This window comes from Carettochelys insculpta, chromosome 5, assembly GCF_033958435.1.
Source record: "Carettochelys insculpta isolate YL-2023 chromosome 5, ASM3395843v1, whole genome shotgun sequence".
NCBI lineage: Eukaryota > Metazoa > Chordata > Testudines > Carettochelyidae > Carettochelys > Carettochelys insculpta.
In genome coordinates this window covers 69,158,640-69,184,697 of record NC_134141.1, presented here as the reverse complement: position 1 = coordinate 69,184,697, position 26,058 = coordinate 69,158,640, and the positions used below count along the sequence as shown (strand labels likewise).

General features: G+C 41.8%; 1 protein-coding gene across 1 annotated transcript in view; it reads right to left on the bottom strand.

Moving 5' to 3' along the window:
- Window positions 1-26,058, bottom strand: part of LOC142013121 (solute carrier organic anion transporter family member 4C1-like) — a 94,948-nt gene that overhangs the window by 10,659 nt on the left and 58,231 nt on the right. The window contains exons 4-10 of the mRNA XM_074994192.1: window positions 24,768-24,864; window positions 23,439-23,560; window positions 21,159-21,274; window positions 17,618-17,762; window positions 15,879-16,074; window positions 8,012-8,165; window positions 530-717 (exon numbers count right to left, since the gene is read on the bottom strand). Coding sequence (XP_074850293.1) covers window positions 530-717; window positions 8,012-8,165; window positions 15,879-16,074; window positions 17,618-17,762; window positions 21,159-21,274; window positions 23,439-23,560; window positions 24,768-24,864 — 1,018 coding nt within the window. The remainder of the gene's footprint in view (window positions 1-529; window positions 718-8,011; window positions 8,166-15,878; window positions 16,075-17,617; window positions 17,763-21,158; window positions 21,275-23,438; window positions 23,561-24,767; window positions 24,865-26,058) is intronic.

Sequence of the window (26,058 nt, the reverse complement as noted above, 5' to 3'; positions counted from 1 at the left end):
TATGAGTTTGTGTTCTACTGAAAAGAGACTTTAACAACTGTCTACAGAGAGAATGCTCAGAGGTAAGATTCGCATTCAAACTCAACACTTTAATATATGGTTTGAACAGGGACAGCAATTACCTGACCCATTATAATGGCTCTTTTACATACTCTGATGCTTGACCTCACTTTTAACTTTCCCACCCCACACCCGTCTCTCTGCTCTTCTGAGTTGTCAATCATGATACAATTTATGGACTTCTGTGCTTTATACATTGAGTCTGTTCTGGTAAGTCTATGATCTAAAAAACTATGTCTTTCCCACAAAAGCTCATCACCTAATAAATGATTTTGTTAGTCTTTAAAGTGCTACATGACTGTTTTTTTGTTTTCATAAGACCAACTTCTTCTGGTGGAAGGTACAACCTCTTGAGCTACACAGAGCTCTTCTTTGGGTTGCGGGGAAGAAGCATGCCATGCTAAGTTTAAGCTTATACTGTGCTGTAGAACCAGGAATATGCTACTAAAAAAATATGAAAATGAAATACCTGAGGATGGCCACAGTAGTTGGAGTAACAGCCATAAAAGTGAAAACAACAGCAAAAAAGAAAAAGCCCAGGAACAGAGGTAACAATGTGCATCGTGTTTGGCATTTCCCAGCCACTGCCTCAAAAGGGACATCTTCCTCATCAGGTAATCTTTTTGGCATCCCAACACAGGAACAGCTTTGGTAAGTCTACAGGAAATACACACAGCAAACAGTGTTATTTCAAAATATGTACAATTGTATATTACTGTATACGTACTGGTACAGATTAAGTGGTCAGACATCCACATGTTAACACACACTTATTTCAAGGGCAGTGCATGACTTAGTGAACCTTTAATTTGTTCTGTGATATATTCAGCCACACTGTCCTGTTATTTCACTTAATTTTAACAACAACTACGCTGTTACATGACTCTAGCCATAAAGACTGACTCTATCCTCCCATTATTGATTTGCTTTCCTCCTGGGCTAGCAAGCTACAAAAAGAGATGTCTTTTTACCTGAACAGTAGTTACCGCGACATCCATTTGGGATATTTTGTATTTACACATTAAACCTTTTTGCCAGACTGATATTTATATTAGATTAACTTAAATTTAAATTTCTCCTTTATATTAGTTAGACCTCACTTCATATTGCACTAAATCTCAGGTTGAAAATAAGTAAACTAGCAACACATAATTCATATAAAAAATCCATGAAAAATTGCATATTCTGCTGGTGTCTCCTCAATTAGTCCATGTATAGTTTTAATCATTTTATAGAAAAAGATAATGCTGAGAATAAACAAGCCACACTAAGACAGTCCTGTACTCCAATAAGTATACCTTCTTGTTACAAGTTAGTAATATGCAATTATTCAAAATTATGAAAGTATGAATGGTTTTTTGTTTGGACGCCTTTCATGTGCTCGTCCCCTTCCAAATAATTTTACATGCTTATGATGAAAAAGGGTTAACAGTTGCTTTAACCAACCCTTATTACTAAATTGCAATTGCCTTTTTATAACCTGGAAGATATCCTTTTATCCAGAAAGATTCTCAAAGAACCACTTTTTCTGTCAATATTGGCTGATTTAGTGTTAATACTTTAAATAAAATCCTTGGTAAAGCCTCTCTTCTTCCACTAATTGATTTCCAAAAGTAGATTAGAGATGGAGGGTAGCCTTTCATAGCTAAAGCACTGTGCTGGAATGTAGGTTATCAGGATTCACTACTCAGTTCTGCCAGAAACTTCCCACAATTTATGTTTTCTATTTAAACCATAGGTCAAAAACTGTCTCTAATAGTCTACTAATTTAGTGGCTTGTGCAATGGGACCTTAATCTCAATTGGCACTTCCAAACTGTAATTTACAAATAATGATAGTATCACATTTAGGCTGTGGCCTATTCAAATTACTATTTGAAAGCTCACATTTTGAAATAGAGAGGGTACACACAAAAAGCAGACCGAGCCATCAAGCCACTCTTTTGAAAGACTCCTCTGTCCTTTCAAAAGAGAGTGACTACACAGCCCTGGACTTTCTTTCGAAAGAATGGAGCAGGAAACTGTATGGGTGGGTTGCATGGCTGACAAGCCCTTCCAGGACCTGTGGCCAGCCACTCCCTTAAAGGGCCTCTCCCAAACACCCTTCTGGTGCACACGCTGAGGGCTGCCAGGCTGTCTGCAGTACATGCACAGAGCAGAGCATATCTCAGATAACACACAAATGCCCCCCATGGATCACCAGCAGCTCCCCATTGGGAGCTGTTCTCTATCCGGCCATCCACCAGCAGCTCTGGACAGCTAGCCACATCTCTGCTTTCCTGAGGTGCCCCCCTATGCTGCAAGGTGTGCCCCACCCTCACAGGTCCAACAGTGACTGTGGAAGTATCCCACCAGTAGCAAGTGGTGGGACCAGCTTGTCCTGAGGGAGCGGGATGATGAACAGTGACTCTGGAATTTTAGAATGACCAAAGCCATGTTCATGGTGCTCTGCCACTGGCTTGAACCTGCCCTGCAGCACCAGGACGCAAGGACGTGGCCTGCGCTCCCCCTACAGAAGAGGGTGGCCATCACTCTGTGGAAGCTGGTCACCCCCAACAGCAACCACTCGGTTGGGCACCAATTTGGAGTGGACAAGGCCTCCATTGGAGTTATCCTCCTTGAAGTAAACCAAACTGGGTCACACACCCACCACAGGGAGGGCAAAGGGGGGCAGGGGGGAGACCTTGGGGTGCGGGGGGGTTGGGAGGGGACAGAGGAGGGGGCCCCAGGGCTGCATTTGCCCTCCATCATGTGCAGGTCATCCAGGCCATAAACATGATCCTCCTGTGCCAGATCATCCATGCTGGGGACCTTGATGCCATCATCATGGGCTTCAACAACCTGGGGTTCCCAAAGTGCTTTGGGGTGTGGTGGATGGGACCTATATTGCCATCCAGGCCCTGTACCACTGCACAGGAGTATACTACCTACCACTCCCTGTGGGGCTGGGACAGGGACAGGACCATGGGGAAGTGGGGGTGCTGCACCCTTGGCCTCGGAAGGGTTGTGGATGGGGATGGCAGAGGCTGCAGGGGCTGGTGCAGAGATGGCCACACTGGCCATTAGTCAACACCCCAGTTCCACCCAGGAGGTTTGTTGAGAACAAGGCAGCAAGCTGTCCTGCTTGGTCTGTTGCCCTTGCTCCAGGTGTTGGGAGGCAGGCTCCATGGAGGGTCCCAGCTCATTGTCCCCCACAGCCTTAAGGGGTGTCTCCTCTGGCTTGTCTGTGTTGATCACCTCACCTGGGACAGCTGCCTCCTTCGCCCCCAGGAGCTGGTCCAACTCTTCATAATAGGGGCAGCTTGCGGGGGAGGGGGCTGCCACTGACTGTCATGTGGCATCCCAGGCCTTACTGTACCCCCTGCCCCATTTATTTTACTTCAGAGTGGACTTGGTCTGCAGTCTGGAGCGGGTGGCTTCAGGCAATCAGGCCTGCTGATAGCCGCAAGAAGGCTGCAGCATTCTGCTGCCTCTCTTTCCTTTGCAGCAGGACCTCCTCATCTGCCCACAGGGCAAGAAGGTCCCTGAGTTCTGGCTCAGACCAGAAAGGGCCATGGTTTTTAGCCCCCTGGCTGGTGTCCTGGGAGTCCTTGCCCGGTCCACCAGGGAGTACCTGGGGGTGCTGGGCTCCTGGCTATGTCACTTTTCGGGACAGTTGGCAGCATCATGGGGGTGCTGGTGGGTATAGGACTGCAGGCTCGTGTGCCTGTGGCTGCCTGCACACACTCAGCTTCCTGCACAGGGTTTCTGGGTCCATGCAGCTTTAAAAGCAGCTAGACCCAGAGACCATAGAGCCCTGCTGGGGCTGCCCGGAGTGTCTCCGTGCACCAGCTGGCCAGTGCCGTGGCGGACCCACTCTTTTGAAATAGGGGTTGGTGGCACAGCTGCATATGTTTCCTTTCTCAATTAATTTCGAAATAGGGCACTCTTCACAACACAGGCGTGGAAGAGTGATTTTGAAATGTGGGCTGTGTTCCATATAGTGCTCTTTGTGTGCAATCACTCCTGGGTGAATTTTGAAACAGCCGCCCATTTCAAAATTATTTTCAATGAAAAGTGCTAGCGTAGCCATGGCCATAGAGATGAAAATAAGATAAAGGAGCACAACTACTGTGCGTATATGTTGATACACTATTTTAAGGTATTTTCACTGCTTTCCCTTTTTTCTATTTTTGGAGAGAGGTATTTATTTTCAAGTGGTTATATTACAAAAACAAGCTAAATTGAAGGATCTGAGGGAAGCATAAGAATTAGTGATACCCTTGCTACAGAAATGGGTAGAGACACAGTAATGGCTTCAAGTATCGGAGGGGTAGCCATGTTAGTCTGGATCTGTAACAGCAATGAAGGGTCCTGTGGCACCTTATAGACTAACAGAAAAGTTTTGAGCATGAGCTTTCGTGAGCACAGACTCACTTCATCAGATGCATCAGATGATGTGCATCTGATGAAGTGAGTCTGTGCTCACGAAAGCTCATGCTCAAAACTTTTCTGTTAGTCTATAAGGTACCACAGGACCCTTCGTTGCTGAGTAATGGCGTCCTGACTCGCAAGCTGCATTTGTTTCAGCATACATTACTTCTGCCTATAGATGGGAAGAAGTAGTTGACAAAATGGGATAATTATAATAAAACACACGGTGATAACTTCATAATTCTAAAACACAGAAAACATAATGTGCAAAGCTCTGCATATTTCAGGAAGATGAAATTAGATCCATTCTTGTCATCGCCATGGTTGGCCAGCCTCAAGGTCAGTCACTTACTCTGGCCCAAAGAGCTGTTTAAATTAACCTCTCCAAACAAACATGTCCAACAAGAAGTTCATGTGTCATACAAATTTTAAAGCAAACATGAGACTCTGCCCCCTCATGACCGACTTTGTCTACTGGAATTATACAAGAGAAAAAAAATAATAGCTTGAAGGCATACCCTCCATTGAAATCACTCACACAGCTTTCCAATATTAGCTAGAATGAGTATACAACTAGTACAATACCAAATGAAAAGCTGGAATTCTGACCTGTTAAAAATTATCGCTATATTAGCCATCCTTTTCACTATTATTAGAGCAGCTTCATCAGTGCACATAAGATACTCGGGGACAGGGCGAGAGCACTGGCAGTATTACAATATCATCATCCACCTATATTCGCACACAACATTGTTATCTCCAGTGGAGAAGCACCATTTGCAGGAAGAGGTACAATATTTCCATCTTCCTCTTCCCCTTCTTCCTCCACAAAAAACAAAACAATAAAAACTGATGAAAGCAATGTGTCTTGGCTTTGCCTACATAAAAAGATTTATCCAGTATTGCAAGTTTGGTGATGTTTTAGTAAATTGTTTTGTTCGTATGCAACAGAGAATTCCTATGCAGGCATAAACCCCTGAACGGACAGTCAAATAACCTTAAACTGGTATCAAAGAAGTAATATGATCAACTTTCATGTGGGCTCAGTTAAGTCACTCACTTTGAAGTCAGCTAACTATCAACATCAACCTTACTGCTTTGATAAGTGTGTTATAAAGTTGAATGAAGTAATGAGAATGTGAAATGCAATTAACAGTAAATTATCAGAGGCTTTTAGAATTAAGTGAACAAATTCAATATTTTTAGTTGTATTTTAGTAGCACCCTTGATATTTTTTTTTAAAGACTGTCTACAGAAGAAAAAGAATAGAGATTTACATTCCTTCAGCCAGGAATAGCCACAACCTCACACAGATCCCTGTGTATAATGAAGTTAGATGGCTGTGAAAATTTCCATCTAATCTGCCTTTTTACCCAAATTCTGCATGGTCTCTTTGTGGTATGCAATAAATCCACAAAAGATGCCATTTTCTTGCCATCTTCTAGCTTGCCTTCTCCCATTGTGCTCTTTTTAACTTTTTCGACATCAGAAGAATCTGAGAGTTTGCTGTGCCTGAAGGGACATGACAAGGCACTGATGACCCTTAATCAGTGCAACCTGGACAACAATGATCTGCATCAGATGTAGAGGCAGAAGGTCCTGATGCACTGTTTTGGAGAGATCAGGGAGATGCAACTGCCATCCAGAGTTTATAAATCAAGCACGAGCAGGTCTCCATACATGAGGGTCTAAAAGCTCAACACAGCAGCTTCCCCCTTTAAGGTGCAGTTCTTGCAGTTCTACATGGCTAAGGGAAGCTGGCATCTCTGGCAAGCATCTTTTTGATACAAAAGGAACTGTAGCACTGTATGCTTCCCGTTTCCCAAGCTGCATCCACCTACAAAACTAAGGCCTGAAAGAACTTAATGAAACAAATTCAATAGAGCAACGACTTAACTCTCAAAATCCAAAGTGCTTTGGAGAAAGAAGCAGCATTCACCAGCATAACTCTTTCCCCCTAAAATTCACCTTCTCTGGTGGTAACCATAGGATTATCCTTGGCTCAAAATTCTCCTTTACTTGCACGTTTGGTAAACCTGCTCTGTATCACTTCTGCAACACTGTCTATTAAAGGAAATAACTTTAATGCCACCTCTGCTGAAATACTGAACCCCCTCCTCTCACATCTCACACTGACATTTGAGAGTCTATGCTCCATGGGGTCCCAAAATAATTACTCTTAAGATTCTAGCACAGGAAAATGTTACCCCACCACCCAGGCTCCTCTGCACCCTTGCACAGAAAGCCAAAAGCTTTAGAATTATTTTGATCCTAACAAACCTGCATGAAAGGATGAAGCATTTGAGGCATTACTGTATAATAACGGATAAAGGTCAATTTATGGGTTTAGCTCTGAGTTGAAGCACGTACATTTTAGCCAAGCATCTGAGCCCTGTTGTCATCTGAGCCCCCAACAAAAGGAGCACAGATTATTTTTGAATAATTGATCTAGCCTGTTCAAAGTTCACAGCTGCGTTACTGGAATAGATTACAGGGATGAAATCTGATAAAACAGCAGTAATTTATTTTCATGTATGAGAGTCAATACCATGTAATCCTGAGCTGGAAAAACACAATTCTCTGATTCATGGCATTTAGAGACTGATTCAGAGACAAAAATATTATCCAATAGAATGTTAGCAAATAAAATTCAAAGAAACTTGTAGATAACTAAGTAAACCCCCAAATCCGGGTGTATACTTAAAACCACAGGCTATTTTGGAAACTACAAATGACCAACAGTAGCATCTTCTGCATAGCCCATTTATTGTTTTACTAATGACTGCAATGGTGGACTTGTCACAAAGAACTACTTTTGCAACAAAATACTGCAGGCAGAAAACAGCTACAAGACACTAGGGCCGTGTCTACACTAGCCCAAAACTTCGAAATGGCCATGCAAATGGCCATTTCGAAGTTTATTAATGAAATACATATTCAGTGCCTCATTAGCATGCTGGCAGCTGCGGCACTTCAAAACTGACGCGGCTCGCCGCTGTGTGGCTCGTTCAGACAGGGCTCCTTTTCGAAAGGACCCCGGCAACTTTGAAATCCCTTTATTCCTAAAAGCAGATAGGAATAAGGGGATTTCGAAGTTGCCAGGGTCCTTTCAAAAAGGAGCCCTGTCTGGACGAGCCACATGGCAGTGAGCCATGTCAATTTCAAAGTGCCGTGGCTGCCAGCAGGCTAATGAGGCGCTGAATATGTATTTCAGCGCTTCATTAATAAACTTCGAAATGGCCATTTGCACGGCCATTTTGAAGTTTTGGGCAAGTGTAGACGTAGCTTAGATGATACTAGACCCCCCATTCCACTGACACAAATATTCATTTACAGATTCAAAGAGCGAGGTTTTGTTTAAGTTTTCTTTTTCAGTTACCAATTATGTATTAAAAAGCTAGTGTTGATTCATTGTTTTGTTGTAATAGAAACAATCCTTACACTTAATAATTGTAAAGGGCATACAAATTTTGCTACGAAACCAAGATATAAGATAAATTATGCATCTATTTCCTGTTAAAGACAAAATATAAAAATACCTTTTTTCTTTTTTGAACACTGAAAGATGTACATCCTGCAAAACAGGGAGAAAAATACTGGACTTCATCTCTGCCACAAACTGGGTAATAAAAGGAGCGTAAGCAGTTGCAGTTAGCATTGCATGGTGCTGTCAAATTCCATAATTTTCCTGTTCTGTAAGATAAACATTAAACAGGCTGGCTTAAACATAATATTTTGTTCACTCAGTTCAACAATAATATGCAATAGAGAACAAAAATGTGAGTCAGCAATGTAACGTACATATGCTACTCTATGGTACTACGCAAATATACAGTACTACCATAATAAAGTTCAAACTACTTACAAATTCATAGATTACTTTTCTCTTTGAAAAAAAATTATATTTATTGTAACACCTAAAATTATTATACTGAAATATTAAGAAGGAAAAACCTAATTTGCATATTTACTGCCTCTGACAGCACTTTGTGTAGTAATTTCTATTATATGCTTTATATACTCAGTCTCCCTATCAGTTTTTGTGGATCATTAATACAGGAAGAGATAAGAGAAAACACATTTTAAAGATAAACTGCAAAAAAGATATAGTAAAATAAAAGCTATTCTAAGTAAAAGGCAGTTCTAAAATATAACCCACTTTAACTACTTTTATTGGCCAAGTATCAGACTTTGTTCCTTTGATTCAGTCTGATTGATGCAGTCTAACTCATGATCCATTTTTCAGATATATAATATTTTATTAGCCCCTTAGCTGGATTGTTTAAACACCAAGAAAGCTATATGTGCTCACTGCATGGTGGCAATACAACATCTAAGCTCTGTCACAGAGCTGCACAGCTGCTGTGGAAACTGATAACAGATAAAAGAAGTTTCTTATCTCTTGTGTACTGCAGCTTCATATCCTAAGTTTAGTCCTCTCACTTCCAGAGAGGCAAAATTACAACAGTCCACTAGCTGAAGTAGCCTTCATGTACAGCCTTATAACATTCAACTGCTACAGTAATACAGGAAATAAATTAGAAAGACTCTCCAACAGTGCACATGGGTGGAACAGAATGGCAATGACATTGAATTCCTGATGGTGACACTGCACAACAGTTCACTTCAGTGCAGACAAAGATACCAGAGTTCTGGACACATAAGATTTTTCAGCATCGTTCCATTTCGCACATTGAGTTTTTAACAAAATTCTCTTTTCCTCTTGGGCTAGAGTTCCCGTAGTGAAGTGTGCACTTTTCAAATACAGCTTTCTTATGTTAGATGTTCAGAATTTTAAAACTTCGGTACTACTTTTCCTTGAAGTCAGCTCCTTTTATAGATTATACCAAGGACAGCAAAATGCTTTGTTTGACGAAAAAGCTTAAAGTTGGCTCACTGAAGCAGTTTATGTTACCTTAAATTTATCTGAATATAGAAAAAAAAATTAAAATGAATGTTCAAAAGAACTGCTAACTATTAATGTTCAATCTATCCTAAATTGATGCAGCATTAAGTTTTACAATTAGGAATCAAAAGAGCAGGAAAGGTGAGTTAGAATTTTTAGAACATTACATTTGACACCAATGCACTGTGTTATGGGAGGACACTCGTCCAGGGCTTGCGAGAGCTAGCTTTAATTCCCTGCTCCTTCACAGGCTTCCTGTACGATCTCGGGCAAGTCTCTCCCTGCCTTGGTTTCCCATCTGTAAAATGTAGTAGCAGTACTTCCCTATCTAACAGGGTTTTGAAGATTAAAGATTGCAGGGCATTTAGATACTGATATATGCAAGGAGTCAGGCAATTAAAGGCTGTTTTAGCTTAAAATCTAAAAGTCAGAAAGTGACTCTTAAACCAGTGATTTTCAATGCAGTAAGATGAAGTTAGGTGTCCAACTCTTTTGAATGTCATTAGCAATTGGGCAACTACCTCCCTTCAGCTCCTTTGAAAATCCTAGCCCTTGAGTTTGTAACCTCAAATTTCCCTTATTGTGTTTTTTGCATTTAACAATGTCAGCCACTGTATGATGTTTTGCTCTTATTCTTACATTTTCCTTTCAAAGTTTGCGGGCAGTCACTATTTCTTGATGTGTACGTCTTATTTTACATTTTAATGCATCAAAATAACTAAAAATCTCTCTAGACTACTGAGGCTTGAAAGTATTTGATTTACTCAGTTTAGAGTTATTGTTTCCACCTTTGAAACAGCCTACAAGTCAGACTCCATGTTTTGTGTCATCTTCCTATTATGTGTGAGAGAAAACTTTTGACTTTAATTCATGCATACTAATACAAATTGATTCATATATTCCAAGGCCAGAAGGGATCAGTGTGATTATCAGGTCTGGGTGTGCATGTATGCCACAGGCAATAGAACTGCCCCCAAAATAATTTACATAAAGCAAATAGCAGCTGGTAATTTGCATAAAGTGAATGCAGCATATTTGTCCTAGGTTAATATACCTAAATTTCTTTGCTTCCAACTTGCACTCCAATTTCTGATGTTCTTCACTGTCCCTTTTTAGCTGTTGAATGACATGAACACCTCTTTCATTCACATTGTAAGGAGCATATTGGTTCACTTGTATGTACTTGATTTGGAGTCATGTCGGGCCAGCAAAGAGTTCAAGAACAAAAGGCAGAAGTTAGAACTGCCAATTCTGTTATATATTAATCAAAATAAAGATCCTATTTTGTCACCCTATTATTCTAACATAGAATGGAGAATAGTAAAAGAACTTAAAGAATTGGGAACAGTAATTGAATACTGAGAAGTCACATACTCAGTTACACTGCATATCACTCATGTTTATGCTTCGCTTTCAATGGGAGCTAGAATCCTTAGGTACCAGAGCATGGAAGTTATCTTCCACAATACCATCTGGCTCCTTGGCAGTTCCTCAAACAATTGGAGTTGTGTTGATAGAATAACTGGTTAGTGATGGGTTGTCTGAGTTTCAGAATAGCTGATACTTTTTTTTTTCCCATTCTGCCTGACTTCCAGCAATGTGTGCCTTTTTATCTGTTTATGAAACAGTAGTAATTTCAATGTCTTCTGAGACCCTGCGTAACAGAAATGAGTGTTTTACACTACCACACATTTAAAAGGTCTCTCTGCTGGTACCATCTTAAACCAAATAGAATTTTTTTGACTAATCATCAGTACAATATGAAGATTGACGTAAACATTTGTGCATGCTGTAACTTCCTACAACAGATCCTCAACTAGTCTCTTAAAACATGCATCCATTCTAAATATTTTAAGAACTAACAAAAAATGTAGAGTATTTATGCACAAAGTACTATTCAAGCTGTAACTGTGCTGATCATAATTAAACTGTAGCATCAAACATTAAATATCTGAACATTGGCAAGTGGAAAATAAAGCATATTGGAAAGATGAGGGGTATGAAACAGCTTCCACCCTAGAAAAGTTTTTAAAGACTTGCACTGTTTATTTTAGGAAAAGAAATAACTGGGGGATATATGGTAGAAATCTATGACGTCAGGTACTGCATAGAGAAAATGAATAAGGAAGTGTTATTTACTCCTTCACATGAGAACCAAGGCTCACACAGTGAAATTTGCAGGCAACAAGTTTAAAACAACTGAAGCCTCCCAGTCTTTAAGAAAGAATGGCATACAACAGGAGACCCACTTGTTGCTTCAGAGTGCTGGATGGAACCCACATAGCATCGTACCACAGCATGGGAGCTTACATCAACCGCAAGGAGTACCACTCCATGGTGCTCCAGGCCCTCATGATCACGAGAGGGTGGTTCATGGATGTCTACATGGGCTGGCCAAGTTGGGCCCATGAAGCTCGGCTGTTTAGGAACCTTTGGCTCAGCCACAGGATACAGGGGGGACCTACATCCCCCTATATGACCTCGCAGTTGGGGACACCACTATGCCCCACTGTATCATGGTTGATGCCACCTCCCCCCTGCACCCGTGGTTCATGCGGCCCTATACAGGACACACAGACCTGAGCCAGGACCTGTATAATGCCTGCTTGAACCAGGCCCAGAACACCACGGAGTAGGTATTTGGGCACCTGAAGGGGTGCTTTTGCTGCCTCCTCATGTGACTAGAGGTTGGCTGCCACAACATGCTGGACATGGTGGGGGCATACTGCACACTCCATAATATCATGGAGAAAAAGCATGAGCCATTTGTGCAGGGTTGAGCTGTCAAGGCCAGTCCCAGCTATGAGCAGCCAACTGCTGCTCTGTGCCACCAGGCACAACAGAATGGGGTGTGATTCAGGGAGGCCCTCTGGGAAGCCTTCACTTGGGGACCCCAATGACTCTCCCACACCATTCATGAGGGAAATTGGCATGGTAAAAAGAAAACTCTTTCAACCTGACAAACTCTATAATAAACTATGCATGGGGGAGGGGGAAACTATCTACAATGGGGGTCCAGGGTGGGGACAACACATCTTGAAGGGGGACCCTGGAGTGGGGGGCCTTACTCCTCCACAGGGGTGGAGGGCCTGGAGCCATGCCAGGCATCAGACCCCTACTGCCCCAGGTCTAGGGTCCCTGTCTGGGCTGGGACAGGGATGGGACCCTGGGGAGACCGGAGTGTCGGGGGGGACACAGTCTCATCAGGGGGCATGGAGAGAGGAGGAGGGGCAGGGGCAGCGAGGATCAGCTCACTCTGGCCAGCACTGGCCACCAGCTACCAGCCAAGTGCCAGCCAGGCAGGTCAGATGGGAGCCAGGCAGTGAGGTCAGAAGCAGCCAAGTCAGGGGCTGTGACGGGGGTGGAGCAGGACTGCCTTGCATGGGAGCAAGAGGCTGGGTCAGGTGGGCAGTCACATCCTGGGTGAGGGCTTCCAGAGTGCCTGCCACCCAAACCTAGGCCTTCCGCTCCATCGCCAGCCACTCCTGCAGGGCCGCTGTGTGGGTGGTGGTGGTGGTCTCCTCCTTCTGGTGGTGCCAGAGCATGCCCCAGCGGTGGCCCCACATGGTGCGAGAGGTAGGGGTGTCCCGGTCCCCTCGCCATCTGCTCTGGGCTCCTCTGGCCATGAATGAGGCTCAGCCGGGCCGTGGATAATGTAGCCAGACAAAGTCTCCCCCTTACAAGCCAGCTTGCTCGCTGCCCCCCCCCCCCACCGAGGAGCACACAGGGTACGGAAACGGCTGCTGACAGCACAGTCTTTGATGCCCTCATTGAGGCCCAGATATGCTAGCTTATCGTGACCCTGAGAAGCAGAAAGTACAGCTAGAAGGCTAACAGGCCAGACTGTCAACATGAGTGGGGGGACCCTCAGAAATCACCCCAGCTGGCATTGATCGATATGATGCACACACACATATCACCCCAGAAGGGGAAGTGCCCCGCCCGCACAAAAGAATGTCCTGTACTCCTAAATTGCTTATCTCTTGTCTTACAAGTGCAAACTAAGTAAGAAATGCCCTTGTAACAAACTGGCGTCACAAAGACAGACCAGTATGATCTGGCACCATAGATAAGAAAGAGAATACGTAACCCAAAAGGGGTATAAAAGGTGGGTCCAGCAGAACTCTAACTCTGAGTGCATTCAACCAACTTCCTGCTGGTCGGGTCAGGTGATTGCCTCCCGAGGTCCACTGCTGGGGACGCCCAACCTCGTATTCTTCTTTCCGCGGAATTGAGTGACCGATCCGGCTTGGCTACGCTGGTATCGAGAGACGCAGAGAGGGTAAGATACACCCATGCTAGGTCTCTGTCTTTTTTGTGCACGGCTAAAGAATTAGAGCTCTGTAACTAGTGTCAAGATATCATTGTGTTAGATGGTAACAGATATCTTTGTATTGGATTGTAACTTAACTTGTTAACACCTGTACTTTGCTAGCATATAAGAAGTAAACAATAGCCTTTTGTAACCGCACGCTTATAACTGTAGCTTAAATAAACTTGTAACTAGTTAAGCTCTGAGCCTAACCATTTTGTTAACCCTTTTGTTACTGCAACACAGCCGGCACAACAAAAAGAACTTTAACCGTTTGGTTACTACAGCCTGGCCGTGGGTGAGTGTGCTAGGGGCTGTCTGCTCTAACAGTAAAAAAACTGGGTTGCTTAGGACCCAGGGGAGTACCTCACCGCACATTACCCGGCCACTGGCTAACAGATGGTGGACCTATGGAGACAGAAGGAGGCAGAGGGATGGCCCATCATTCCTGCTACCTGGCCCTGAGGGCCATGCCCCATGCCCCTGCCAACCTCCACTGAACGGTGAGCTGCAGGACCTGTGGGATCCTGGGTGTGGTGGGTTCCCCCCACGAGCGGGGCTCACACCAGGTTCGGTCAGGATGCCTCTTCCCTCCCCAGGCAAGCGGACTGTGGTGCTCTCCACAGAGGCAGGTGCCGAGTGCAGGGCACAGCTCCCTCCGGAGCTTGCGGAGCTCAGCCATCCGGGGTGTGTATGGACTGGGGCCAGTGGCCATGTGAGCAGCCCACTGCCAGCTGTGACAGAGGCAGGCACCCCCTCCCCATGTGCTGGGGTGTCTGGAACACCCAGTACCTACCTGGCGGTCCCTCCAAGAACTCGGGGTGGGAGCCTGGCTGGAGGGGTCCTGCCTTGACGACCCAGAGGGGATGGCGATGACAAGGGTCCCATTGCTGGATCCACCACCATCGCTTCCTGCCTGGATGTCCTGCTCCCTCAGCCAGAGGATGCTGGTGCCCAATGGTCCTGGCAGGTCCACTGTCTCCACCTCTGGCTCCTACTCTGGCCTGATGGTGTCCAGGAGGGCAACTGGGGTCGGGGGGCTGCCAGCTTTGCCCCCAAGGAGGCAGTCCAGCTCTTCAAAGTGGGGACAGTCTGTGGGTGCTGCCCCCAAGCTGCTGGTCACATCCTGGACACAGCAGTAAGCCTGCCTTAGCTTTCTGTACCTTGGAGTGGACCTAGTCAGGTGTGCAGCTGGATTGCCCCAGGGTCATCAGGCCAGTGGAGGGGTGGGCAATGCCGCAGAGTTCCAGTTTGATGGACACCCATGTGCAGAAGGACCTCCTTGCGCACCCCCCCAAGGTCCAAGGAGGTACCTATATTTGGCCTCCGTCCAGAAGGGGCCCTTTTTGGGGCCCTGGCTAGGCTCCTCTGAGCTCAGTGGGGGTCCGGGACTCCTGGGTGCTGGCCATGCTGCCTGTGGGGTGGCTGCTGATGGTCTGGTGTCAATACAAGGGTAAGCTGGAGGAGGCTCGTGCTCTCCCTGCTGCCAGCTTCCTGCCACAGGGCTTCTGGGTCCCTGTGTCTTTAAATGCAGCAGGACGCAGAAACCAGAGGACCCCGCTTATGCTGGCAGGGGCATCTCCGTGCTCCAGCTGGCCGGCGCCACGGAGGACCCCCTCTTTCTAAAGAGCAGACTACAGAGTATCTACACACTTTCTCTTTTGAAAGAGTCTTTCAAAAGGGGGCACTCTCTCTGGAACGGGAATAGAAAAGCAAATTTGGAAAATGGGCTGCATTTTTTCAAAAGTCCTTTTAAAAGAATTAATTCTCTGTGTAGACACTCAGGGATGGGAATCAATCAAGAAAGGAACTTCCAAAAATTAACCAAGCTGCAGAAATTCACAAGAGTTGAAGGAGAAACTTCCTCCAGAGAAACACAGATATTTAATCTAAGCAACCACAAAAGCTGCCCACATCTCCAAGATGCAGAGAAATAACAGCTGAGTCAGCCTGCCATTCGTTCTTTTATAGAACCCTAACCCATCACAAGAATATTGTTTTTTTCCTGTTTTCATCCACTGCTAGTAGGACTCAACAATGAAGAAGAATCTACGCTTTGTCAAAAGGTGCTTTTCATACATTAAAGAAAATTAAACAAGAAATCTGAAAAGTATATTTATGCACTTTAAAACAATTTACTTATTTTGAACAGTGTTAGCAAGTCCATAAAATATTAAAATATATTTACCCGTTATACGTTTCAGAGACCCCTGCGAATGGTTCATTCCCACATTTAGAGAACAGAAACACTGTGTTTAATACTAGTGCCACTGAGCATGTGCCTAACATGAACTTGATTACGTTTTTGCAATCCAGTTTGTACTTGGAAACCAAGAAGCCACTTATGATTTGGCCTAGAGCTGCTCCCGGAATTAACACAAGCCCTGTAGGAAAATGAGACACCAGCAATTACACAAAAATGCAACACATAATTAAGCAATAAAGAATAATTTCATATTTGAAAAATCAAAACATATCAGGGTTATTCAGATTTTGTTATTTTTGAACTATATTATTGGAATTTCAAAAGGCATGAATAATCTATTATTACACCTCTCACAAAAATTACTTAAATTATTCTCTTTAGTTTTAGATTCATGCATCTGTGGTTTTTCATTATTCAACTACTGCTTCAAACTTCTAATTGCCAAAGACACAACCCACTCCTAGATTATGTGGTGGACACATGAGATCAACATAGCACTCTCACATGCTCTCAAGTGTTCATCTCTTCTGTGAACCCTTTAGCCAGTTGGAAACTTCCTCCCCTCAGCCTACTGCTATGTTAAGCACAAGGTTTTCCATAATGAGTTCCAAGGATGTTCAGATACTGGACTTTTTGGTCCTCCAATCCTTTGATGCATGGTCTCCCTAACCTAATTTCTGAGGTTAGGAATAAACCCAAAAGAAATAATAGGCCCAACAGGAAGACAAGCAGCCACAGAAATTGACCAGGGTTGAAGGAAAAACTAAAGACCTGTAGCAGTCATAGCTGAATGGGAAAAGAGGAATCACAGCAAAACCTAGGAACTCCTGCAGGGAACTGCTTCATTGTGGTCAAAGAGGAGATAAATTGAAAGGTTCCAAGGTTCAGTTAGCTCACTGACAACCAAAAGAGTCCAATTTACCTCTGCTCAGCAAGCTGCTATCACACAATTGATAAATTTTCCAACACCTTGGTGCTTTCTGCCATTCTGCCTTTCAAATTTGATAAGAGCTTCCCCTCAACATCTGCAAAACTCTAATTAATGATCTTAAAACTCTGCTTTTCCATAACGTCCACACAGTCTTAACTATTAGGCAGTAGACTCAGCATGCCAGTAGCCTAATGTTAGTTTTCAGCAACTCTGCCTTTTAGGTCGCTCCAAAATACCTGATTTCAATTAATTTATTTGATGGTATTTTAACTTGGACTATTCTCAATGTGTTCACTGATTGTTATTTTACTTCCATAACTGCCCCTTTTAGAAAGGAAGTTACATTTACTTGAGACAGGCTGGAACTGTTGTTCTTGCTCACATTAAATTCTGGTCCAAATTCCTAGATGACAAAATAAGAACAATACACACAAAAAGGGAGAGAAAAGAGAACTAAAGATAGAAAACCTGGCTGACTTTCACCTGCAAACCCATAACTGAAAAAAGCACACACAAGGCATACAGTCTTAGCAGGAACTTCAAGATCTGGCAAACCTGTACAAGCATTAAGCTGTTTATGGTAATCCTTTTAGCTGCCTCTTTCTGGTCAAAAGTGCATTGTTGCCAAAGACACAATCTTGGCCAGCTAAGCCAAATTCTAATTAGACAAAAGTAAAAAAAGATGAAATAAGGAAGAAAAGGAAAAAGAACACATTTTGGGGGAAAGCAGCACAATATATATGGCACAATATTTATTATTTTAATTTAAAGAATTGAAAAGTCACTTTACCTCCTAGTGTAGCTGAATAACTGGATGATTGTCCAAACTGATTTTCTATAAATTTGGGCAGAAATGTGGCAAAGCCAGTGGCAACTAAAGCTTCTGTAGAAGCAGCTACTATTAAACACATTAAGACAGGATTCTTCAGCAGTATCTGGGAGGGAAAAGGTTATTTAGCATTTTGTAGAGTCCTTTACTAATGCCTTACTATTGCTAAACTTATTTAATGAAAGTAGAAACTACAGTGTGTTTAAAAACAACATTTTAAATGTGTGCTGATACTCAAGACCTTTAAACCAAAACAATACAAGCCCTGAAATGCTCAATATGATCTTCTGCTTTTTCCCCATATTTCACTTGTTATCCTCAGCTGAAATAGATTTATTAGAAATTAGTCTCAATAAAGATTTTTCTCCAGGACACATTAATTGTCCATTCTAGTTTTAAATGTTTAAGTGACAGGACTTCCATTTATTAGACTGTGTTAAATAGATCATATAGTCAGGCTAAATGACAAAAGGAAGTAAAGTTTCATTTTTATTTTGCATCCTCTTCTTTCTAACTATATTCTCTTGTAGGATGGGAGAAGTTTGGGGACATAAATTTGAGTGATTAGGGAGAAGCAAGGAGCCAAAAGTTTTAATGACAAAAAACACTGCTGGGAACAGCGCTTTGTGAACAGAAGAAACTCTCCCACCGACAAATTCACCAGCCCATGGTCTATGTCTACACTGCATACCCTCGTAGCATGGCACTGCATATCTTAGCATTATGGCAGTGGCACAGCTGTGCTGCTGCAAGGTATGTAGAGTAGACACAGTCTTAGTAATACAAACACGGTTGGTCTTCTCTGCATACACTTATCCAAGGAATTTACTTCTATAATAAAATGTAACTTATTCTGAAGTCTCTCACAGGTTCATTCTGTTAGAAATTTCTTGGGTAAGCAGAATTGCTGCCTAGACATGCATACTACATTTTATTCGGATTTTTAAAAGAACAGGAAAATACGATGACAATTTACAATGAAGTTGCTACTACAAGTTGTTATCTTTTTAGATAATAAGTAGCCATGGAAATATCTATGAATTTTTAGATGGAAGAATTCTTAATGCTACATGGAAACACTTTGGAAGCCAATCTTGCTGCTGTTAGTTCTAGCGTATTTCCATGAATCATACATTCTAAATGAGATCAAAAGCTACATGTTTGAACATAATCTATATGTGCTTCCCTGGTCCTCCTGAATGCATCTGTCATTAAAATTTTGGGAAAGGCAGGAAGGACAAATGGAATTCCTGCACACACTTTTCCCTGTGTAACCCACCATTCCTGAGAGGAAAAAAATGTATTTGGAAGCAGTTATTTCAGTGACATACCATGGTTTGTTGTTCTATTAACTGATTTGTTCCTTCTTAAATGGTCTCACATGTAACCTAGCGAATAGGATTAAAAATGTACATGAAGCTACATGACCTTGGAAATTAGATACATTTTTTTATTGTTTGAGGAGAAATATAATTTTTTTTAAATCTGTCTCATGGGCAGAATTCTCTTGCTGCTAATGTGTCCAGGAGAGTTCTGATGAACTTTATACATTCAGACAGAGTCAGACTTCACTTTTAAATTCGATCCTTAAGCCCAGGGATAAAAACTAAATAACATTTGCTTTGCTGTGACTATACTTGTATTCATGAGTTTTTTCACACATCCATACAAGGGAAAATGTGTAATCCTTGGCTGAGAAGCTAGGCTAGTACTGCTCATAGGCACTTTTTGAATACTCTCAGTGCCAATAAAATACCAGCACTCAGATGGCAATAGGTCTCCAGAACCACAAGATGTAGGAGGCCACATGAAAATAAGCAACATGTAAGTTGAGGGCAATGATCTGCTCCATGGGATTTACAGCAGGGATAACAAACAAAAGTTATCAAGTGGAATCTGGCACACTGAATGTATTCACTGAGGTTCCTGAGATCTAGAATCAGGCACAAGCATCTCCTGACATATTCTTGAGGTTCTAAACTTGCTGCTCCTAACTTAATTAGTGCTGTACTATGAAGGGTTTAGAAAGACAAGACTGGTACACAGATTTCAGGATGTTTGCAAACATGACTTAGGATTCTTTCGAATCTCTGGATACTTGGGACAGGAGAATGTTCATCTGACTGGCAGAGTCAGTATGTAAATAGAGACACCTGATAAATGACTTTTTAAGATAACGTATCTCTTCAAATAATGAAATATTGACAGGTGTTCTATGAAATGGTCTTGATTTTTTTTTAGTTACAGGAAAAGGCGTCCAACTAGTTTAATTTCTTATTTAAACTTTTAGAACTCCCCGCTCACCCTCAGCCTGCATCTCAATCAAGAAAGAGAGTATCAAAACAAAAAGCAGTCAAGCAGCACTTTAAAGACTAGCAAAATAGTTTATTAGGTGAGCTTTCGTGGGACAGACCCACAAGGGTCTGTCCCACGAAAGCTCACCTAATAAACTATTTTGCTAGTCTTTAAAGTGCTACTTGACTGCTTTTTGTTTTGATAGTGTATAGACTAGCACGGCTTCCTCTCTGTTACTAAGAAAGAGAGTGTAAGACATAGGGCTTGTCTACACTACCACCTTCCTTCAAAGGAAGGATGGTAATTAGGGTGTTGGGAGTTTACTAATGAAGTGCTGCTGTGCATAGGCAGCACTTCATTAAGCAAATTCACACACACACACACACACACACACACACAAGTCTAGCCGGGGCAACTTCAAAGTCCCCTTACTCCTCAAAACTTCGAAATACTGGTGAGTGAGCTGTGGCTAGATGCGTGCCAGTACTTTGATGTTTAAAACTTTGTGGGGTGGAATTTGCTTAATGAAGAGCTGCCTATGCATGGCAGCCCTTCTTTAGTAAACTCCCAACACCCTAATTACTATACTTCCTTCGAAGGAAGGTGGTAGTGCAGACAAGCCCATAGGTACTCATCTTATTAAGCAGATATTTACATTTCTGGTAATATGGTACAATCATATTGCTGAAAAGAATTATAGATTTGGGATTCTACTTGACTCAAGGAAAGTGAGAATGCAGATAACATTTTTACAGGCTGATTTAACACCACCCATACCAAACACTATCCTTACTCTAGTCCATCAGTTCCAATTCTGTGCAAAAAAGGGTAAGCATTAAAAGAATTGCACTGATATATCCACACCTCCACACAGAAAGTGAGTGGGAGTGTGTGGATCCATAACACCATTCATCCTCACAAAACAAGTTATTAATGCTTACCTACTTTCCAGAAACACTAGGGCTGCATCTAAACCACAGTGATCTGTCAAAAGAAGTTACTAACACAAGAGATCTTCCAGTAAAACTTCTGCAGACAGATCATGTCCACATGCAAAAGCGGATCGAAAAAGTGATCCACTCCATTGACAGGGAGCAGCCAGACTGCCCAGCCATTCTCTCGACAGAATAGCCGACTGGAAGCTCAGCAAACAGAGCTGCCTGTTGAACTGGAAGCCCTGTCTGCTGACTTTACTGTTTATCCTTACCAAAAGAGCGACTGGAAAATCTTTAAAATGTTTTCCAATATTCCTGTCTTCAACGAATGCCTCACTTCCATCATGATGAGCTTCAGAAATTTTTTCAGCATGTACTTTTGCTGTACCTACAAAAGAACAAGTTTATTTTACCTGATGAAAGTAATGAGTAATTTAGTGCTTGTAACAAATTTATCTTTATAGTGCACTCTTACAATAAAATATTTCATTTCCCAGGAGAAAATACGTCACATAAATTCTGCTGGACAATGCAGTGATGCAGAGCACAAAGCAAATCAATAATGTATTTGTACGGAAAGCAGAGCTCTGCTGAGAGCATCACAACAAGAACTTCAAGGACAAGCATGAGAGTTGCTGGTGATACCAAACCCAGAAAAAGAAATTCCAGGCTCACTGAACCCTGTCATGGCCATTTTACTCCATTCATATCACCATTCTGCCCCTATACTTATAACTTTCATCTTCCTTCTCTCCTTTTTTTCTACCATTCCCCACACAAACAGAACATTTTGTACAACAAAAAACAGTCCCGTAGCACTTTAAAGACTAACAAAATAATTTATTAGGTGATGAGCTTCTGTGGGACAGACCCACTTCTTCAGACCATAGCCATACCAGAACAGACTCAATATTTAAGGCACAGAGAACCAAAAATTGTAATCAAGGTGGACGAATCAGAAAAATATTATCAAGGTGAGCAAATTAGAAAGTAGAGGGGCAGAAAAGGGTGGGGTGGGGAGCCAAGAATTAGATAAAGCCAAGTTTGCATAAGAGCCCCTATAATGACCTAGAAAATTCCCATCCCAGTTCAAACCACATGTTAATGTGTCGAATTTGAATATAAGAGAGAGTTCAGCAGCCTCTCTTTCCAAACTGTTGTGAAAATTCCACTTCACTAAGACACAAATTTTCAGGTCATTAACAGAATGGCCCACTCCATTAAAGTGCTGAGTGACAGGTTTGTGAATCAGGAGTGTTTTTAAGTCTGTTTTATACCCATTAATTCTTTGTCTAAGAGAGTTTGAAGTCTGTCCAATATACAAAGCAACTGGGCATTGCTGGCACATGATGGCATATATGATGTTAGTTGAGGAACATGAGAATGTGCCCATGATTCTGTGAATAACCCGGTTAGGTCTAGTGATGAATAGATATCCAGAACAGATATGTGGACAAAGTTGGCAACAGGCCTTGTTGCAAGGAAAAGTTCCAGGACTGGTGTTCCCGCAGGTATAGACTGTGGTTGTTGGTGAGAATCCTCATAAGGTTGGTAAGTTTTCTGTAGGAGAGAACAGGTCTGTCACCTAGGGCCTTTTGGAGTGTGGCATTCTGATTAAGGACAGGTCTTTAAGAATGCACTGCAGTGGTTTGAGTTGGGGGCTGTAGGTAATGATTTTTTTGGGCCTACCTTGGAGTAGCTGGTCTCTGGGTATTCGTCTGGCCCTGTCGATTTGTTTTTTTATTTCTCCTGGTGGGTAATTCAGGCTTATGAATATTTGGTAAAGGCCTTGTAGTTTTCAGTCTCTGTCAGTAGGATCAGAGCAAATGCAATTGTACCTAAGGGCTTGCCTGCAAACAATGGATCTAGTTGTGTGTACAGGATGGAAAGTAGAAGTGTGTAGGTAAGTATAGCAATGAGTGGGTTTCCAGTGTTGGATTTTTTTAAAAGTATTTGGGAAGATACTAGCTGTACTAAAAGAAGAAACTTTATAAAGTTCCTAAGTTCTGTAAACCTGTCCTAGGATACTTGAATCTATGTTTCCTGTTCCAGCCATACATAAAAGCAGGAGGATAAGTCTGAATCAAAGGCTGTAATGCAGGACTAATTCAGTCAGTAAGAGTTGGTGGGTGCTGAGCAGTCTGAAATTCAGGTAATTTATTTTGATAATCTAAACTATGGACTTGGGAGCCTAACATGAGGAACTTTTTTTTGAAAACGTTACCCACCATGCCCCTTACTTCCCTTGCCCTCAGCCTATGTCAACTACACCCTCAAACTGCTCTCCAGCTCTAATTCCCATTAAGCCTTTCAAAAACCCTCTAACAGTTAAAATTTCGTTGCTTACCTTTTACAAAAGACATAATTAATATTCCAACCACAAAGCATTACTTCTTTTACATGGCACAAGGTAAAGAACAATTAGATTATTGATTCAGTAGGACACAGTAAACAGAGTGGAACAGAACTTTAGAGTGCCCATCCCCATTGTACTACTGTAGCCACATGCCCAGACTACCATTTAATTTAGTTGGTTAACAATTAACATTTACCTGGTAAGTGCTTTGGAAAACATGAAAAGGGTATTATCAGAAGCCACGTTGTAATACAGCACAAGAGAAATGCTATCCACCATGCCCCAAGCCAACGTGGGTCATCTGGGTCCATCTCTGTGCTAGAAAAGATGTTAATTTGGAAAATGCGGATTTAATAATGACACATATCTTTCCACTCAATATTTTTCCTCATTGTTTTCTGGATCTGTTAAATTCTATTGTTTTACATTTGTACATAATCAACCACTCACATTATTATAAATACAATAAAACTGAAAAAGGAGGCTCTTGAACCAGAATGTACTGGACTGACTAATAAGAAAGCAATGAAAAAACAGGTGTTGCAATGTCACCAACACATTACTGATTACTAAAAATATGTTCAATACTACTCAAAACAATTCTGAATATCTTTACATTAGTAGATTTTTATATAAGTCAAATATGAACTGGATATTAATCCCATCATGGTGAAGTTGGGTAGCTGAAGTCATAAAAAGTTTGGAAATTGAAAAAGCAATTATAATTTAGTCAAATCAGGATTTTACCAGTTGCTTTATTGGATCAATCCAATGATAATCTAATTCTGTATCCTATTGCATTTCAGCAACAGATTCTTCACAGAATCCCACCAACCCTCCCAACCTTCAGTGGAAAATTATGCAATGGCATGCCCATGGGAGAGGTTTCTGCCTGATCCCAAGAAGATAGTGGTCAGTTTATGTCCTAAGTCACTGAAGAATGAGATCCGATACAGATTTTTTTTACCTTATTTAGTGTTACTGTGGAACTCCTGCAACATAATCACTGAAATGAAAGAAGTGAGATCCCACTCCTCATATCGCTACCAAAGGAAGTCACTGGACACAGAATATTGATTGTCAAACTTTTGCTGCTAGGTTCACGTGCTGAGAAGTTTGGTCTGGGCTTATTTTCAGGTTGATAAACAAAAGAAGTGGTAACCACCTTCTCCAAAACCTGAAACTCGGCTTGGATTATGAAGGAGTAGCTTTTCCCTGTAAAAATTATTAGATCTTAGCTCTCTTATCTTTGAAATGATCAGGAAGATATAAATGTTGCCTAAAGGTTGGCAGGGGGTGTGGAATAGTTCAAAAAAAGCCCAGAACAAGAACAATTGAATGTTCTCTGAAGGAAAGAGCTCTTATAGTGATTGGAGATGAGATGAGCCATTTCCCCTGCCCCGCTCCAGAATCCTCAATGAAGCCATAAGAAGTACCTAAAGATTTTAGTAGATTACCATTAAGAACAAAAGATCAATATAGTACAGTGTGGGCAGAACAGGAGAAAACCAGAACACTGCCTTGCCTTGGTTGAAGAGGGACATCAATATAGATATTAAGAAGCTGCCCTCCCAATACATAGCCAAGGGCAGGACCCAGCAATGACATGGCATAGCCAATACCTAAAGGGAGAGAAAAAAGAAAAGGCATTTTCCATTTAATGTTTCATGAGGACATATAGTTCTAAAATGAAACAAAAAGGCTCTTTCAGGTTATAGTAAAGGTTCATAGACACACAAAATACAAAAAATAAATTCTATGTCATTTACGAGGGAAATATCCCATTTATATTTTCACTATAACGATTTATCCAATTCTATTATAAATCTCTTTAACATCACCTGTTACAGTTATTCTCTGAGAAATAAGTTGGGTAAAGTATTTGGGTGGCCCATTGCATGATGCAATCTACTTCTCTGGTGGAGTGCCTCATTTGGTGAAGATGGTTTTATGTGTGCTAACATGTATATCCCAGACTTTCTCCTAAGAGCATATTCTGTGATTGACTTTAGATAGATTTCTTTGTCCTGGCTTGGAACAAGGCAGGTGTAGTGACCTGTGGGATTACTTTACGTGAAAGTCTGTTGGGTATCACTGTTGAAACCAATTGTGGTGTCCAGGAAGTTAATACCTGCATGAGAGCGATTTGATGGATGGGTTGTAGTTGTTGAAATTGTAGCAGAAATCTATGACGGATTTTAAGCCATCTGACAAGACAATGAAAATATCATGGATATATTTCAGATATACCATTGATTTCATGGTTCATTTATCCAGAAATTTTCCTTGAAGGTGGCCCAGAGGTTGGCATGTATTGGAGCCATCCTAGTACTCATGACTATTCCCATAGTTTTGTCAAAGTATTTGATAATGAATGTAAAACTGTTAGGGGTGAAGATGAAAAGGATGAGTTAGGACAATTGAGAAAATGTACCCCTATTTAAGAAAATATAGGGACACCAGCAGGAGGAATTAATTATGTTCTGTTAAAAATGAGGCTTCTGGTGACCCTAACCATAACTATACTTAGTCTTTTTATGTTTAACAGCCATGAGATCAAAGTGTCGTACACAGAGATGAGTACAAAGATAGACTCAAACTTCCAAATATACATGATTGATACTTTAGAAAGGATTTTTTCTAAAATTTTGTATAATTTTTTCAGTGCTGCTGAATGAGGGATCTGGCCCAGCTCTGCAATTTTCTTGTAGACAGACATTTCTGGATTGAATTTGCTAGGGATAAGACTATGTTTCCTAACTATTCAATGCTAATTTATCCTTTCATATCAAGTGTAAAATATTGGACCTACCAAA